The 17,060-nt window shown below is 44.3% G+C and overlaps 2 protein-coding genes across 6 annotated transcripts in view; one reads left to right on the plus strand and one right to left on the minus strand.

The window, feature by feature from the left end:
- Window positions 1–5,828, minus strand: part of SLC49A4 (solute carrier family 49 member 4) — a 135,495-nt gene extending 129,667 nt beyond the window's left edge. The window contains 1 exon segment of the mRNA XM_032763652.2: window positions 5,417–5,828. Within this exon segment, the coding sequence (XP_032619543.1) occupies window positions 5,417–5,777 (361 nt within the window). The 5' untranslated portion in view covers window positions 5,778–5,828.
- Window positions 5,829–6,639: 811 nt separating this feature from the next.
- HSPBAP1 (HSPB1 associated protein 1) overlaps window positions 6,640–17,060 on the plus strand; it is a 69,372-nt gene continuing 58,951 nt past the window's right edge. For 2 of the 5 annotated variants that reach the window (XM_032763648.2, XM_032763651.2), the window contains exon 1: window positions 6,642–6,753. In XM_032763648.2, the coding sequence (XP_032619539.1) occupies window positions 6,693–6,753 (61 nt within the window). In that variant the 5' untranslated portion in view covers window positions 6,642–6,692. Of the gene's footprint in view, window positions 7,051–17,060 lie in introns of all 5 variants that reach the window. The other 3 variants (XM_032763650.2, XM_032763649.2, XM_075070296.1) reach the window with 3 other exon arrangements.

The following is a 17,060-nucleotide window of genomic DNA, read 5'->3' on the forward strand; positions in this document are numbered from 1 at the left end:
AGAGTAGGCATGTGATGGGAGACAAGCCCGTTTTCTGCAACCCTCCTGCCCCCAACAACTCACTTCAACGATTCCCAAAATCAAATCCACTTACCAGCGGCTTTCTCTCCTGTTTGTGCTTCGCCACCATCTGACAACTGTGACTTGCTAGCCTCCTTCGGGGTAGAAAAGAGCTCCTGGCTGCATGCATCTCTGACCCCCGAGTCATCATCTGCCACTGGGTCCCTCTTCCCCTCCTCATTCAAGATTTCCTCCTCCTGGCTCAGTCCACTTTCGACTGGCATGCAAGCCACCGAAATATCCACAGTGGTTTTCGCAGTGGAGGTGGGGTCATCGTTGAGAATCGCATCCAGCTCTTTGTAGAACCAGCAGCTTGCGGGCGCAGCACTCGAACAGCTGTTTGCCTCCTGTGCATTGTGGTAGGCGTTCCACAGCTCCTTCACTTTGACCCTGCACTGCAATGCGTCCCGGTCATGGCCCCTTTCTGTCATGCTTTGTGAAATCAGTCTGTAGGTATGATGATTTCTACAGCTGGAGCACAGCTGAGACTGGACAACCTCCTCTCCTCAAATGCTGATAAGGTCCAGCAGCTCGGCATTGCTCGAAGTGGGTGATCACCTGGTGAGTGAAGCAGGCATGGCCACCTGGAAAGATGCACTGAGACCACTCCATGTGTCACTGAGCAAACAGGAAGGGGATTTTCAAAATTCCAAAGGAATTTAAGGGGTGGGGATCACAGTTGGTTATCTGAGGGCAGGGCAGTAGAGTTCAAACCGATGACCAGAGAGGTGAGAACAGGCATTGTGGGACACCTCCCGGAGGACAATCACAGTTCTGTAATTGACCACAGTGTCTACAGTGGCACCACAGCGCTGTAGCCCTAGTGCAGAAAGCCATACACCTCTCGTTGGGGTGGGTTTTTTTACAGTGCCACAACTGCGTAGATTCTGCACACTACGTAGCTTGGGAGTTACAGCGCACACTACATAGCTTGGGAGTTACAGCGCAGAAAGCTGCTTTATTGTGCAGAAACTTGCCAGTACAGACAGGGCCTAAGAGAAAGGAATTTCTCCCATCCCGAAAATCACTGTAGTCTGAGAGAAAGAAAAACTGAAAACCCTTAAAGGAAAAGGGGTTTGAAGTGAAAGACATCCAGAAACTGAGGGCTAGCATCCAGGCTCTGACAGCAGAGGACATGCTGGAAAACGGTTCAGAGGCAACAATATAGAAATGTGAAGCCTGAAGTTGCATCTTTATGATTATTTTCTGTGCAAGTTGTATGTGTTTGATTTTCCTTACTATTTCATCTCTGAATCTATAATTATTCTATTAAATAATTTTATCTTTATCCCAAGCAGGTCTCTGGTGTGCACACTGCATGAAGTGTGTACCCCAAAGCATACTGATAACAGGAGCAGGTTTCACTCCTTCAGAGGTAATGAACCAGATGGGAAAAGTTCAAATTCCTGGTAGTTAAGATTTCAAGATAGAAAGATTTGGGGAGACTCAGAACCAGAAATGCTCTTGCGGTCACCCTGCAAGGCGTAACTACGCTGACAAAAGCCAGGGTGAGACCTTTATGCTTGTAGGCTGGCAACTGGTGTCAGAGCTTTGAGCCATAGCAGCACTGCATTAAAGCACCCGAAGTTACAAGGCAGGAGCTAACAGAATGCTTTATTGGTCTGGCTGATCCCCAAAACTTTACAGCCTAGAAGATCTGAGAGTTAATAACTGATCCGAGACGGAACACCGAGCTGGTCCTGCGGGAGGTCTAGAAGGGCTGAGACAAGATCACAGGGACAGGGTACAGTACCTCCAGAGTGCTTACAGGGCATTTGTCACTGGTGTATTATTCATGTATGTATCATACTGACATGTCTGGCTGTAAATACAAATCAGATAGCTTCTTTTCTTTAAACTTCTCAAGTTTCTGGCTAATGAACAACAGTAAATCCTCTAATTCTTCCAAACAGACAAGACCTCTCAACAGTCTGATTCAAGCAATGCACAAACTGGGGAACTGGATGAACACAAACAGCAAGGTGAAGGTGATTTCAATATAGAGACCGTGGAAATTGATGAATGAAAACAGGCAGATGAATTGTATGATTACAATCTAATGACTTTCAAAGAGTCTATCACCACCAAGCTCAGAGGAAGATTTGCAAGTGCGGCACTAATCTCTCCTGCTTCTATTTACTGATTCATGCTTTTTTAACTGATTCACAATTGTGGCCTAAACACATTACAGATTCTGTTCATCAAAAAATTGTTCTATCTAATGTACTGAATTTAAAAGAAATGCAGACACTGGTGAAGTCTGTGCCAAAAGATGTTGACGGCCATAATTTTCTTGAATTTCTTCTCAAATGTAAGGACTTCCAACAATAGAGAAAAGATTACAAGAGATACGCTTGTTTGAAGGGCTACCCACTAAGCACTGTACTGCTTCCCATTTTGACTATTTTCTGAGGGCGAGGACAAACAAAAAATGCAGTACACTGGCAAAATGTGAAGAATATTCTCCAGCTATGAAAAAATGTTTCAACTTACATCATAAATTTCCTGAACATAAAGAGAGCATAGACCATAAAACCCACTACTGCCAGTGGAAGGAATCAGAGCAGGTGTTGTGATGTGGATGGGGAACACACAGTAAGATCCAAAAATGAATATTAACAAAAGCTGCAAGATGGACGGCAATACTGGGATATCTTACATCTTGCTTCAGAAGGCAAAGCATTTCAAGGAGATAGTCTGACTGATGATCCATACAATAGCAACTTGGAACTCTTGAGTTACTAGATCATTATGACAACATAACTCAGGGCCATTTGGCTAGAGTAAACAAAAGCAGGTAGAGGATAGAATAACGCAAGGACACGTACATTACCTCTCATGAGAGAGTCAGAATGAGTTTACTGAATTAAGTGGTAAAAGCAGGCAAAAGGCCATTCTTGCAGCAAAAGAAAAAGCCATCTATTATCCTATCATACTCCTGATGCCTCTCACCATGAACAAAATGTGTTGATATTCAGGTTTGTATGTCAGGACCACAACAGTAGTGCATTTAACATTCAAGAAAGATTCTTCAGTTCATCAACTTTTTTTATTAAAGATATAGATGAAATGCTAATTGTCAGGTGAAACACCATAACATTCCACTTGATGAGGTCCAGGATTTGATTTCAATGTGTCAGGAAAATTAAAAGGCATATGCCTGCATTATGTTCAAAAATAGAATTGCTGTGTCTTCTCCTTGCGCTTCCGATTCACATCATCTAGTAGATGCTTCTCAGAACATGCAGCTGCAGCAGAAAGTAACATTTTAATTGTGTGCAGCAATTTGTGTTTTTCAGTGCCTCAATGACTGTGAGGTGGAAGACTATAACAAATAAGATGCACTGTTCACTCTATTCTCAGTCAGACACATTCTGGATTGCATATGCTGATGCTGTCCAAGTCCAAACTCTTTGCACACAAGTTCAATGGGAATTTATTGCATTTGGAAGCACAATTCAGATGCTTCCTGACTTATGCAAGTTGAACTTTACGTATGTCGGGAACATATACCCCACAATAATGGAAAAAAAAAAAAAAAAGCTTACGGAACTTTTTCCATAAATGCAGATTTCTGTAAGGCAGGTTTGCATAACCCGGAAAGCGTCTGTAGTGTTCTTTGCTTGTAGAAGGGAAAATAGCCAACAGGATTCCAACAACTTTTAATTATAGAGCAATTAACATGATTATACCAACAATGGAACAATAGTCTAGAGGAGGGGTTCTCAAACTGGGGGTCAGGACCTCTCAGGGGGTCACAAGGTTATTACATGGGGGGGGGTCGCAAACTGTCAGCCTCCACCTCAACCCCGCTTTACATCCAACATTTATAATGGTGTTAAATATATTAAAAATTGTTTTTAATTTATGGAGGGGGGGAGAAATCGCACTCAGAGGCTTGCTACGTGAAAGCGGTCTCCAAAGTACAAAAGTTTGAGAACCACTGGTCTAGAGAAACTATTTATAATTTAAGACTGTAAACTGTTTGGGAGAGGGCCTATGACAGTATAGAACTGCTTGCTACTAGAATAGGTTTTTATCCCCCAAATCCATCTTGAGATCTAATGAAAACAATTACAGTGCTTTACAATGTGTACATATTTTCAAATTACTTGGTTATCGTTTTCCTTTTCCTCCAGATAAGCAAACAGTTAATCCCTAGAATAAATGAAATAACTAGAGACAAAAGCCCCAGTCCTGTAAACATACATATGCTCAACTTTATCCATGAGTAACCTCAATTCACTTCAGTAGGAGTGCTCATGTTCTTAACAGGCCTTGCACAAACTCGCTGTAGATATTAGACTTTTTACACACAAAGTGTACTACTTTAAATACAGGTAAGAAAACAATCCTCAAAAAGTTTATAATCTAACTTCACAACTTCAGAGATTATCTTAAAATTTCCTCAAAGGTTGGTTAAAAAGATACCACGAACTTGAATTTAAAGTTTTTCAAGGCACTGAAACTGCCACAAATGCTTCAATTTGTAATAACATTCTCCTATTTTCAGGAACTTTTATTATGCAAGCCTCACATTGATACTAGAATGGTCTCAAAGATTAACCCAATATTTCAAATGGCCATGTTAGAAACACTAAACCTTCTCTACATCCTTACCTACAGGTCTCGAGATTTGGGGTGGGAAATTCCCTAAATCCCCTTAATTGTAAAGGTATTGTTAAGACAGTTTTTAAACATCCTTCGTAGTGAATGACTTCTGCTATGCATTTGCTTCAATTATATATTTAAAATATCATTCATTTCATCTTTAAGATATTTCCTCATTCAACCAATCTTGAAAGACAACTCAGCACAAATGGAAATGGGTTAGTTATAATGAGATCTAAGGATGAAAAGCACTACATAATAGTAGGTAGTAGCAGTATTATATATTTATGGGAACAAAGAAATCTTAATATATGGGTTAGCTCCAAACCACAGCCATCCAAAAATGAAACCCAACCAAAGCAAAAACAAGTAACACAGAGAAGTACGTCAGAGTCCTCATGTGACCCCTCGAGAGAAAAGGGAATGGGGAGGCAGAAAAAGAAGAGATGCGAAGAGGTGCTGATGGGGTGAGCAGGCAAAGTGACAAATATGAATGGGGAGAGTGGGATAAGGAGAACAGAGATGTTATGAAAACTCCTTGCAGCCCCAGCCCTCACTGCCTTATACAGTGTGTCCCACACGACGCCAGGGAGTCCGCTCGACCCATCAGTGCCCCAGGGTTCTACCTCAGCCCGTGCCTGCCAGAAAGCCTCTCCTAGGGCCGTTCATTTGCCCTGGGACCCCTTTGCCACTCACCCCACGACAGCTCCAGACCCTCTGCAGAATGCCCAGAGCCCCCACTTACCCCTCTTATCCATGAGCCACGTGAAGGCGAAGCAGGCCAGGAAGCCGATGGGGCCCCACAAGACGAGCAAGGCGATGTCCCAGCTGGAAAAGCCGAAGGCCAGGCGGGCCGAGTTCTGGATGGGGCCCCAGCTGTTCCACACCAGGCCCTGCGCGAAGCCCAGCAGCGAGAAGAGCAGCAGCACGAGCCAGCGCCGCCCGTAAACCCGGCCCAATACCGGCACCAGCCGGGGCGCCGCCGCTGCCGCCGCCGGGGTAAGGCCCCGCCGAAGCTGGGGCACAACGGGACCCCCCGCCGCCCCGCGTGGCGGCGGCGGTAGCAGGGACTCCCGCTCCTCCGCGCTGCTCCAGCCTAGACCCATCTGCGGGGGGGGCGCCGAGGGACCTGCCTCCGGGCGGCCAGGACGGGCTCGGGGACGGCAGCGCTCGGAACGGTTGAAGGGTCCGTGCCCTGCTAGGGCAGCGGGGAAGGGTCCAGGGAAACGAGGCTAAACTCACAATCACACCGCCTCTGCCGGGCCTGCCCAGCCGCATGCGCGAGCCGGGCAGCCCTGCCCACCGGCCGGCACCTTCCCTGCCTGCCACCCACCCAGCTACTTCCAGTCAGAGCTGCCCCACAACGGTCACTTCCGGGGGGGGGGTCTCCCTCACTCAGAGCCGCCCCCACCACGGTCACTCCCTGGAGATGTGTGTGTGGGGGTCTCCCTCACTCAGAGCCGCCCCACAGCGGTCACCCCCCGGGGATGGGGGGGGTCTCCCTCACTCAAAGCCCTCCCACCACCACGGTCACTCCCTGCGGGCGTGGGGGGGTCTCCCTCACTCAACCCCCTCAAAGGTCACTCCCTAGGGTGGGGGGGCCTCCCTCACTCAGAGCCCCCCCCACCGGTCACTCCCTGGGGATGGGGGGGGTCTCCCTCACTCAGAGGCCCCACAACGGTCACTCCCTGGCGATGGGGGGGTCTCCCTCACTCAAAGCCCCCCCCTACCGGTCACCCTCTGGGGGTGGGGAGTCTCCCTCAGTCACAGCCCCCAACGGTCACTCCCTAGGCTCCCTCCTGGGGGCAAGTGCGGTTCTCCACTGTGTACGGGGCTACGCTAGAGCTGCCCCACCCCCGACCAACCCCCGCTGCTGGCCGGAGCCCCCAGGACCGGTCGGCCAGCGCGTCACCACAGCGCCCGGCTCCTCCGTACACAAACAACCCCACGTGAGGGTTCCGCTGCTCTCACGTGATCGGAAGGGGCGGGGCCGCTGGTGACGGACAAAGCCTCCGCTGGGCATGTTTCTCCCGCCCGACGGGAGTATGGCAGAGGCCGCAGCCCTGGATCCCCCGCTGCCCGGTAGGTGCCCCCGGCCGGCTGACATGTGTGCTGCGGTGGGTGTACAGCCGGGCTGGCTGCCGTGTGCCGTCATGGCCTTAGAGCGCAGCCCGTTGTCCGGGCTCTGACTTGGCCCCCAGAGCCTGGGCAAGTGGGAAGTGCCTGGCTGGGTCTTTAACAGCCTCTGTGCAGACCGGGCGCTGCGCCTTAGCGGCTCCCTCCCCCGCTGCCGGAACACGTGTGCACACACATGCACCGTTTGCTCCCAGCACCTCACAGTCTGGCCTCTGCTAACCTCAAGGCATAAACTCAGTTCGGGTAAGTACTTCCGTGCTAGCAGGTCTCCGAGACGTGTAGTCCTCTGCACTAGCAAACTGAGCCCAGCTTCAGCTCCACTGGGGGTAGCCAACAACGGAAGCTGCAATGTAGACAGGTTTTACCTGTGGGAAGTCCTGTCTGCTGTACCACATCCACTGTTCCTAACCCTGCTGGAGCTGCACCCCTGAGGAATTACATCTACAAAGGCTTGGTGCTAAGACTGTTAATGTGTCAAATGCATGGTCCTTAACACTCGTGCCTGCGAGTTACAGCGCAATAAAGGAGCCCCGGACACACTAGCTCACTACCCATTAACACACTGGCAAGGCACATAGGGCGCTATGATTCTTCAACTACAGCACTGCTGGTACTCCACCTGGGTGAGTGGAATAATGTTTGCTGTGCCCCCACTGGAGCGCAATGGCACCAGTGTGGACAAGGTGTTGCACTACTGCACTCTGATCAGCCTCTGGAAACATCCCGTAATCCCCTTAAGTCAAGTGGCCACTCTTATCATTGATTTGAATCACTGTAGGAATTTGGATATGCCATTTGAAAGCTCTGTTTCGGACAGCTTATCTGCTCCAAGACATAAAAGTGTGCTCCGAGACAGATTAGTGTGGAATACTGTGTGTGAGAGAGGTGTGGGGGAGAGGGAGGGTCTGCTGCTGTCTGAACTTACAAGACAGCATGCTGACATGCTGTCAGTCCCCCAAAAACCCACTCTCTCCCCCCCAAATACACACAACACACTCCCTGTCACACTCCTCCCTCCCATTTGAAAAACACATTGCAGTCACTTGCATACTGAGATAGCTGCCCATAATGCACTGCTGCCAGTGCTGCTGCAAGTGCCGCAAATGTGGCCATGCCAGTGTGCAAACAGCTGTCAGTGTGAACAGACTGCAGCGCTTTCCCTGCTGCGCTCTACGAAGGTGGCTTTAACTCACAGCGCTCTACATCTGCAAGTGTAGCCATGCCCTTAGTTTTTCTTCCCCTTTTTAAAATCAAACAACAAAAGTAGAACATTAACAGCCCAATGACATTAAATGCATTAAGGCTGTAAAATGACAAGAAACACAGAAGTTAAAGTTCTCATAGTAACATTAACTTGCCCACACGAGTATCCACTTCATGTTTCCAAGTTAAGATTTAAATTCATTGTATTTTTTAAAATAAATCCTTTTTTCTATTTGCTGTTTTCCAGCATTACAAATTATAGATTCAATCTTATTCTCTCTTTCCAATCACCCCTTGTATCCTTCTGTAAATTCCTCTGACTAATCTTCTGCTGGCCCTGTAAGGTGGATAAGGAACTGGTTAAAGGGGAGACTCCAATGGGTCGTACTGAAGGGTGAACTGTCAGGCTGGAAGGAGGTTACTAGTGGAGTTCCTCAAGGATCGGTTTTGGGACCGATCTTATTTAACCTTTTTATTACTGACCTTGGCACAAAGAGCGGGAATGTGTTAATAAAGTTTGCGGATGACACAAAGCTGGGGGGTATTGCTAACACGGAGAAGGACCGGGATACTATTCAGGAAGATCTGGACCACCTTGTAAACTGGAGTAATAGTAATAGGATGAAATATAATAGTGAAAAGTGCAAGGTCATGCACTTAGGGATTAATAATAAGAATTTTAGATATACGTTGGGGACGCATCAGTTGGAAGCGACGGAGGAGGAGAAGGACCTTGGGGTATTGGTTGATAGCAGGATGACTATGAGCCGCCAATGTGATATGGCTGTTAAAAAAGCAAATGCGGTTTTAGGATGCATCAGGCGAGGTATTTCCAGCAAGGAGAAGGAGGTGTTAGTGCCGTTATATACGGCGCTGGTGAGACCCCACCTGGAATATTGTGTGCAGTTCTGGTGTCCCATGTTTAAGAAGGATGAATTCAAACTGGAACAGGTTCAGAGACGGGCTACTAGGATGATCCGAGGAATGGAAAATCTGCCTTATGAAAGGAGACTCAAAGAGCTTGGCTTGTTTAGCCTGGCCAAAAGAAGGCTCCGGGGGGATATGCTTGCTCTATATAAATATATCAGGGGGATTAACGTTAGGGAGGGAGAGGAATTATTTAAGTTTAGTACTAATGTAGGCACAAGGACGAATGGGTACAAACTGGATATTAGGAAGTTTAGACTTGAAATTAGACGAAGGTTTCTAACCATTAGGGGAGTGAAGTTCTGGAACAGCCTTCCGAGGGAAGTAGTGGGGGCAAAAGACTTATCTGGCTTTAAGACTAAGCTTGATAAGTATATGGAGGGGATGATATGATGGGATAGTTTAATTTGGGCAATTGATCTTGGATTATCAGCAGATAAGTCTGCTCAATGGTCTGTGAGGGGATGTTGGATGGGATGGGATCTGAGTTACTGCAGAGAATTCTTTCCTGGGTGCTGGCTGGTGAGTCTTGCCCACATGCTCAGGGTTTAGCTGATCGCCATATTTGGGGTCGGGAAGGAATTTTCCTCCAGGGCAGATTGGCAGAGGCCCTGGAGGTTTTTCGCCTTCCTCTGCAGCGTGGGGCATGGGTCACTTGCTGGTGGATTCTCTGCAGCTTGAGGTCTTTAAACCACAATTTGAAGACTTCAGTAACTCGGACATAGGTAGGGGTTGTTATAGAAGTGGATGGGTAGGGTTCTGTGGCCTGCTTTGTGCAGGAGGTCAGACTAGATGATCATATTGGTCCCTTCTGACCTATGAGTCTATAGGATGTTGTGCATCATGCATCTTCCTTCTGCTCCTTCAGATCCCCACTCAAAGTCCACATTTCCCTCAACAATGACCCACACTCCCATGGCCTAAAACACACATGATCTTTAAAGGAACCTCCTCAGTGTGTATGGGTATCTTATTAGTACAAGCAACCTCATTATATGTACTTTGCATAAATCTCCCTGGTCTACTATCACCGCTCCCTGACTCAAATGAGACTCCTTGTGATTCACCTATACAGATCCAATTGCAGGATCCAGGTTTAAATTTGCTTTTGAGATGCTATAAAAGATGGTGAGGTATTGTGTCAGGTCATGCACTTGTTTCTTTTTTGTCTTTAAGGCAAAAGGAAACAAAGAGGTAGGAAAGAGATCTGGTTTCTGCTGGTGACTGCTAGATATGACTTGGATGGGCACAGCTCCACCAAATGTAAACTACTCTTATAAGCTGCTAGTATTGTTTTATAACAATGGTGATCTAAATTAAAAAAAATCCCCATTGAATGTTATGATATGGATTTACTTTTTTTAAAAACCTCAGATGAATTTACAGTCATCTGTCACATGAGCTAAGCTCATTATAAACTACATCTCTACCCTGATATAACAGGACCCGATACAACATGAATTCAGATATAACATGGTAAAGCAGTGCTCCGAGAGGGTGGGGCTGCACACTTCAGCAGATCAAAGCAAGTTTGATATAACACGGTTTCACCTATAATGCAGTAAAAAAATTTGACTCCCGAGGACAGCGTTATATTGGGGTAGAGGTATATTATCATTTGAACAAATTGAAGAATATATTCATTTCATTATGCCATAGATATCAATAGGTAATAAACTCTGTTTACCACATACAGTTATCATAAAATTAATTGCTTATGCTGCACAGTATTCCAGTTTCTCTGAAAATTTATTTATTTCAGACTAGCTTCAGTTCTGTCACAATGATTGGAAATCTAATTGATAAATGGCAGTATGTTAAATTGGGGTAAGCTGTGTATTAGGGTGCACCAAAATGACTGTTAGATTCAGTGTTATTTATCTCACTAATACATCTAAACAGCACATCAATGAAATTCAAACTTAACCCCTAATTCTGCAATCGGATCTGTGCAGGTGAATCCTTATGCCCTAATGGAGTCTCATGAAAGACTATGGGCACTGGCGTAATGGTATGCCCTTGCAGATCTGATTTCCGGATTGGGGCCTAAACTAGGAATTGCAAGCACCAGAGTGGATTGAAGAAAATTTATACCAACCTAAATAATTAGAAATATGGGGGAAAAATAAAAAAATGAAATTCTGTCTAGACAAATTCAGGGTAGTTCACCTGGGAAAAATATAATTCACACACAATTATTTAATAGGAGACATATGGATAATAGCAGAGAGTAAATACATATGAACCTTAATGTGAAATGGCAGCAAAACTAGATCATAGTCCAAATTCAGGCCTGGCTCAATTAAGTAGTGCCTAGAGGTATCGACCAAGATCAGTGCCTCATGGTACGAGCTGCTTTTACTAACACTAACATCTTACTATATTACAGCCCTGCTCCAGAGATCTTGCAATCTAGTATAACTACACTGCTACTGTAATTTCAATGACTCTTTGAAGTAGTGCCAATGATAACATGCTGTTAAATGCAAAAGGTAAACAAAGAGGGTGAAAAGATTCCCCCCCCAACCTTTTTCAGTTATAGTAACCCTAGGTGTTCTTTGTTACACTTATGAGTAGAAAATATAATTCATTCAGAAGTGTGAATTTTCAGTGCTCTTTAATGTTTAGTACAGTGATACTCAGACCTCTGTCATTCAGGAGCCAAATTAGCGATCAATATTACCCAAAAGAGCCACAGTATTGTGAATTCATTGTTTCATTTAATATTTTTATATTTATAATATCACAGCAAAATGACTGATCAAGTATTCTACAGTTGGTTAATAACGTAGTAAAAGCATCCTGACTGGCTAGTAACTTAAATTGGTTAATAATTAAATCACTGTGTTTTAATATCATGTGCTGCAAAGAGTTGCAAGAGACATGTTAAAGAGCCACTTGCCACTCCCAAGCCTCAGTCTGAGAATCACTGGTATAATAAGTAAATACAATATTCCCCTGTTTTTACCATAGTTTAAAAACGAAGACTCTGAATATATGTGGAATAATTAATACAATAAATGTTCAGTAATTAATTCAACAGTCTCATCGTCGACTATTTTGGAATATTTTTTGACTCTCATACTGACCAGTAAGAGCTGATATATTCTAAGCAAGAAACAGCAACCATAACAAAAAATGAGCAGCAGATATTAAAATAGATAATGTAAAGCTATCTTTATTTACTATTGATTTCATATGATTAAAATGGTTTATTTTAACCTTATTTGAAATCATTCCACCATATTTCATAGCACTATAACCAATATGCAGATATTCCAGTGGTGGCATGACCTTTTCTAGCTATTTAATTAACACAGTCTAACATTTCACATGAATTATTCTTGTTTGCAGGATTTCATACCATTTACATTTGTTAATGTAAAGGAGCATTGCATTGTTGATAAACTATTGGAAATCAAATTACCTGGTAGCTAACTGATTGCATTATTTCACTCATGGATATAACACTTCTCTAAATATGCTAATATCACTCTTTCCTCCATATGATGGCATTTTTCCCATTCTCCTAACTGACATTTGTATATTTGGGTGTGGAAATCTCTGCATGCTTTAAGCTCATTATAATGTAACCTAGAAACTTGAATACCATCAGATCAGCTAAACTTGTATTTAGACAAATATGAACATATTTTGACTCCTAAGACTTACACAAGTAGAGTTTTATGATTTTTTTTTTTTTAATGTAGTAGCAAAGAATTTGGTCATGAAGGGTTAGACTTCTGTGATGAAGTTCAGAGAGACAAGGAAGGTGAGGTAATATCTTTTATTGGACCAACTTCTGTTAGTGAAAGAGACAAGCTTTTGAGCTACATGGAGCTCTTCTTCAGGTACAGAGAAGTTACTCAAACCAGGTCTACACTACCACTTACTTCAGTATAATTTGTCACTCAGGGATGTGAATATGACACCCCCAAAAGACATAAGTTACACCCACCTAAGTGCTGGAGTGGACAGCGCTATGTCAGCGGGAGAGCCTCTCTTGGAAGTGGATTTATTATGCCAATGGGAGAGCTTTCTCTCATCAGCATAGTGTCTTCACCAGACATGCTACAGCGGCAGAGCTGCACCGATATAGCACTTCAGGTGTAGACTTAGCCCTCAGACTATCACAGCTAAATACAAGGTGTAACATACTGTTTAGCGTAAGTAGTTCACACACATTTTAAGGGATCATTCACGATGAAATGGTCTGTTAACACCCTGCAGTCATAGGACAAAAAGGGAAGTTAGAGGCTTACAGATTGTTCTAATAGCCATAAATCCAATGTCTTTATTAAGACCATGATTTTTCGTGTCTAGCAAAGTTATGAATTTGAGCTCTCAGGCTTGTCTTTTGAAGGCATAATAGAATATGCCACAGTATACTAAATAGTCTGTTCCACCTAGCATTTAGCTGTGACACTGAGTACCTTTTCCTGACCTGAAGAAAAGTTCCATGTAGCTTGAAAGCTTATCTCTTTCATCAACAGAAGTTGGTCCAATAAAATATATTACCTCACCCACCTTGTCTCTCTACTATCCTGGGACCGACTCAGCTAAAACAACACTGCAAACGTGAAATAGGGAGATGTTCTTTTGAAACTGCTCCAGTCTTTCATGTAAAGGCAATTCACAATGCTACTATATATGTCTTAAAATTCACTGTACAAAAATTTGAAAAAGTGCATTGCTGTGCATATAATCCTGTTTATATCATAATATCTTCGATTGGTTTTGTTTGTGGTTTTTATGGGAGTCTTGTTTGTTTTGGAGAAGGTACTAGGAATTTTCTAAAATATTCAAGATCTCTGTACATTTGCAGGTTTCTGATAGTTGGTGTGAAGTTCATGATAAATAAAAAATAATTTAGATTGGTATTTTTGATTGAAGCCAGCATTAGTTAGACAAGAACTAACAAGCACCTGAGACCAATTTGCTATTCCCACACACCCAAAATTGGTTGAGGTGCAGTTAAGCTTGAAGGCACATGTCACTGATCTGAATGCATATTATTTTTCAAGAACATTATTTAACAACCAACCCCTGAACATTCAACAGAAAATGCACAGTTAGGGTTTGTCTACTCAGTGAAGTTAGTGCACAGTAAGCTAGAGTGAGAATTTAAAGCATGCTAGCGGCTCTGCACTAACCCCCCATATGGACACCCTTACTGAACACTGAGAGTGCCCTGGGGTGTTTTGCTTAATGTGTTTCTGAAGTGCATTAGGCTACAATGCACAAAGGCACTCTTACTGTGCAGTAGACGTGTCCACACAGGGTAGTGCACACTAGCTGCTGCAAGTATTTCCACTGTGTAGACAAGCCCATAAGGTTGCGCTTCTCAAAAAAGGCATCCAGACCATTTTAGATTTTCCTTGCCCCCTAGAGATGATAGCTACCGTCTTCATTCTTTCAACAGAACATCAAAAATATGCACCAGAGAACATCGGTTCTGCAACTTGTTTCATGTCTCTCCATACTAAGGGTATGTCTACACGATAAAAAGAAATCACAGAGGCCCGTTAAAGTCCCAGAATCCATGATCTGTGACAAAACTATATTCTTAACCATGATGCACATCATACATACATACATACATATATATATACACACACACACACACGTTTATACTAGGTAGTGTATATGTGAACCACTGCCCCCTACTGCATAGAAAAAGAACTGCTAAATTGTATTATAGGCCTATGGTTCTCACCCTTTTGGGTCTTAGGACCCATTTGTAAACCTTGATGGCCTGTTGTTACCCAGTAAATAGCTTTAATGCAAAAAATACCTAGCTTGCTAAATATTTCTTACCCACAGTATACACACATTTCGTTATTATTCAGTACTTATTACATTAACAAGTACACCATTGTGATGGAATACACTTCTGTATTCACACTGTACACACTATTGTAAAAATCTTTGTACAAAGTATGCCTTGTACGGAATCCTTTGAAAATTCATAATTTGCTGGTCAGTATTGTCCTGGTAAAACATGCATGGCAACATTGTATGCAAAATTATAAGATTCCCCTGTGTGGTGTTATTAACACATTTTCCAAATCCCACAATCCTGCCCAACAAAAGTTGGCAAACAGGTCTGTCCTAAACAAAAAATTAAGCAGAGCACACGTTCCTAATTTAAGCAGTAAACACGGTCATCAAGCAGGCAGGGAAGTCTAAGGAAGTTCAAACAGGTGAAAAAAAACAGCAGGGAATATCCATCCACATAGACACTCTGACTCCTGGTTCTCAGCTGGAAATGTTTTTCAAGGGGGTGACTGAAACTCTGAAAAGGAGGGACAGACACTCCAAGGCGCACCCCTCTCTCTCTCCCCCTGCCCATCACATTCACTAGACCCAAAGAGAGAAAGGAAGCAGACATTGAACTCTTGGAGGGGTGGCAGGGAGGGATCCTGACCAATGGAGTTCGGTCAGTAGGCATATGATGAGAAAACTTTGCTTTGAATTGAATATAGTTTGTTAGGCACCAGTAAGCATTTCATCTTTATTTTTCTTCTAACCATTTCTGACTTTTATGCCTCATTACTTGTAGTCACTTAAAATCTCTCTTTGTAGGTAATAAACTAGTTTGATTGTTTTATCTAATCCTGTGTGTTCAAGTGGAAGTATCTGGGTAACAAATTGTATTATTCCCTTAAAGGAATAACACACTCATTATATTGGTACTGTCCAGGAGAGGGCTGGGCAGTACAGGACATACATTTCTGGGGGGAAATCTGAGAGTGGACGTTTGTTGGGATCGCCCTGTGGCAGTCTTTAAGTCTAGTAAGAGCCAAGGGGTGGCTGGCTGGCTACAGCATGCACACAGGCAGAGCTGGAAGTGACTTGCATGCTGGAGGCTGTTTGTGAGCAGCAAGGCGTTGTAAAGGGTACCTCAGATTACAGGGCAGGGTGACACAGCTACTCGTTAGTCTGGATTGTATCCTGGTATGTCACCACCACGCATACCATTGCAGCAGCTCCCGTCCCCTGGGGCTGGGGCTGGGCTGGGCTCAGCTCCCTGCTCTGGCCGCTGCGATCTCTGAGGTTGCAGCGTTGATCACTCCCTAATGAGGATCTGGCCAGACCAAATTTGGAGAGTAAAGTTGTGACCTGGCACATGGGGTCACAGCACCACTCAAACTTGACCAGATTGGCCCTCCCTCATCGTGATGAAGGGGCGGCTAGGCCATACCTGAGTGGTGCTGCAACCTCACAATACCTGGAAAGGGGAGCCAAGCCCAGCCAGCACTGTGGGACCAGAGCTGCAGGAGCGGGTGCTGCAGGGTGAGTGTAGGGTGAGTTCTGCAACTCTTCCCCCACCCCCTGCGGGCAGAACCTGACCCCTTCTCAGGGCCTCCCATCCCCTGGGTGAGGCACTTGATTCCCCCTCCCCCACTGGGACATCCACACAACTCTTTGGCACATTCTGGTGATGCAATTTTGGGCTGCAACCAATTTGCTGAGAAACCATGTTATAGGCTGTACGCTATTACTCGCTAAAGGGAGTAGTCCCTTTTGACCAGAAAGATCTACAGTCTGTCTCTCGCTCTGCTATTGCCCTGAAGTTCTGACTACGTTGTACAATACAGACACATCTGTGAGGTCCTACATGACTACAAATGTCAGCGCATCTTATAGTATGCACTGAGCAACTCACAGTAATATTAAAATTGACCATGAACAAAGAAAGCGAAAAATAGAAAACATTTTATATGTACAATGTGGCCACAGCATGTGGTGGGGTGGGATTTTGTAGGTGGTTGGTTGGTTGGTTTGAAAAATGAATGTTTAAATATCCTGACGTGAATGCTCGTTTTTTCTACTGTGTCATTGTAGCAACATTACTCTTTGCATTTGACATAAACAGATGGTTAAGGGTTAATGTCTCTTTTACCTGTAAAGGGTTAAGAAGCTCAGTAAACCTGGCTGACACCTGACCAGAGGACCAATAGGGGGACAAGATACTTTCAAATCTTAGTGGGGGGAAGTCTTTTGTTTGTGCTCTTTGTTTTGGGGGTTGTTCGCTCTTGGGACTAAGAGGGACCAGACATCAATCCAGGCTCTCCAAATCTTTCTGATCCAGTCTCTCATGTTTCAAACTTGTAAGTAAC

The sequence above is a fragment of the Chelonoidis abingdonii genome, chromosome 10 (genome assembly GCF_003597395.2).
Source record: "Chelonoidis abingdonii isolate Lonesome George chromosome 10, CheloAbing_2.0, whole genome shotgun sequence".
NCBI classification, from domain to species: Eukaryota; Metazoa; Chordata; order Testudines; family Testudinidae; genus Chelonoidis; species Chelonoidis abingdonii.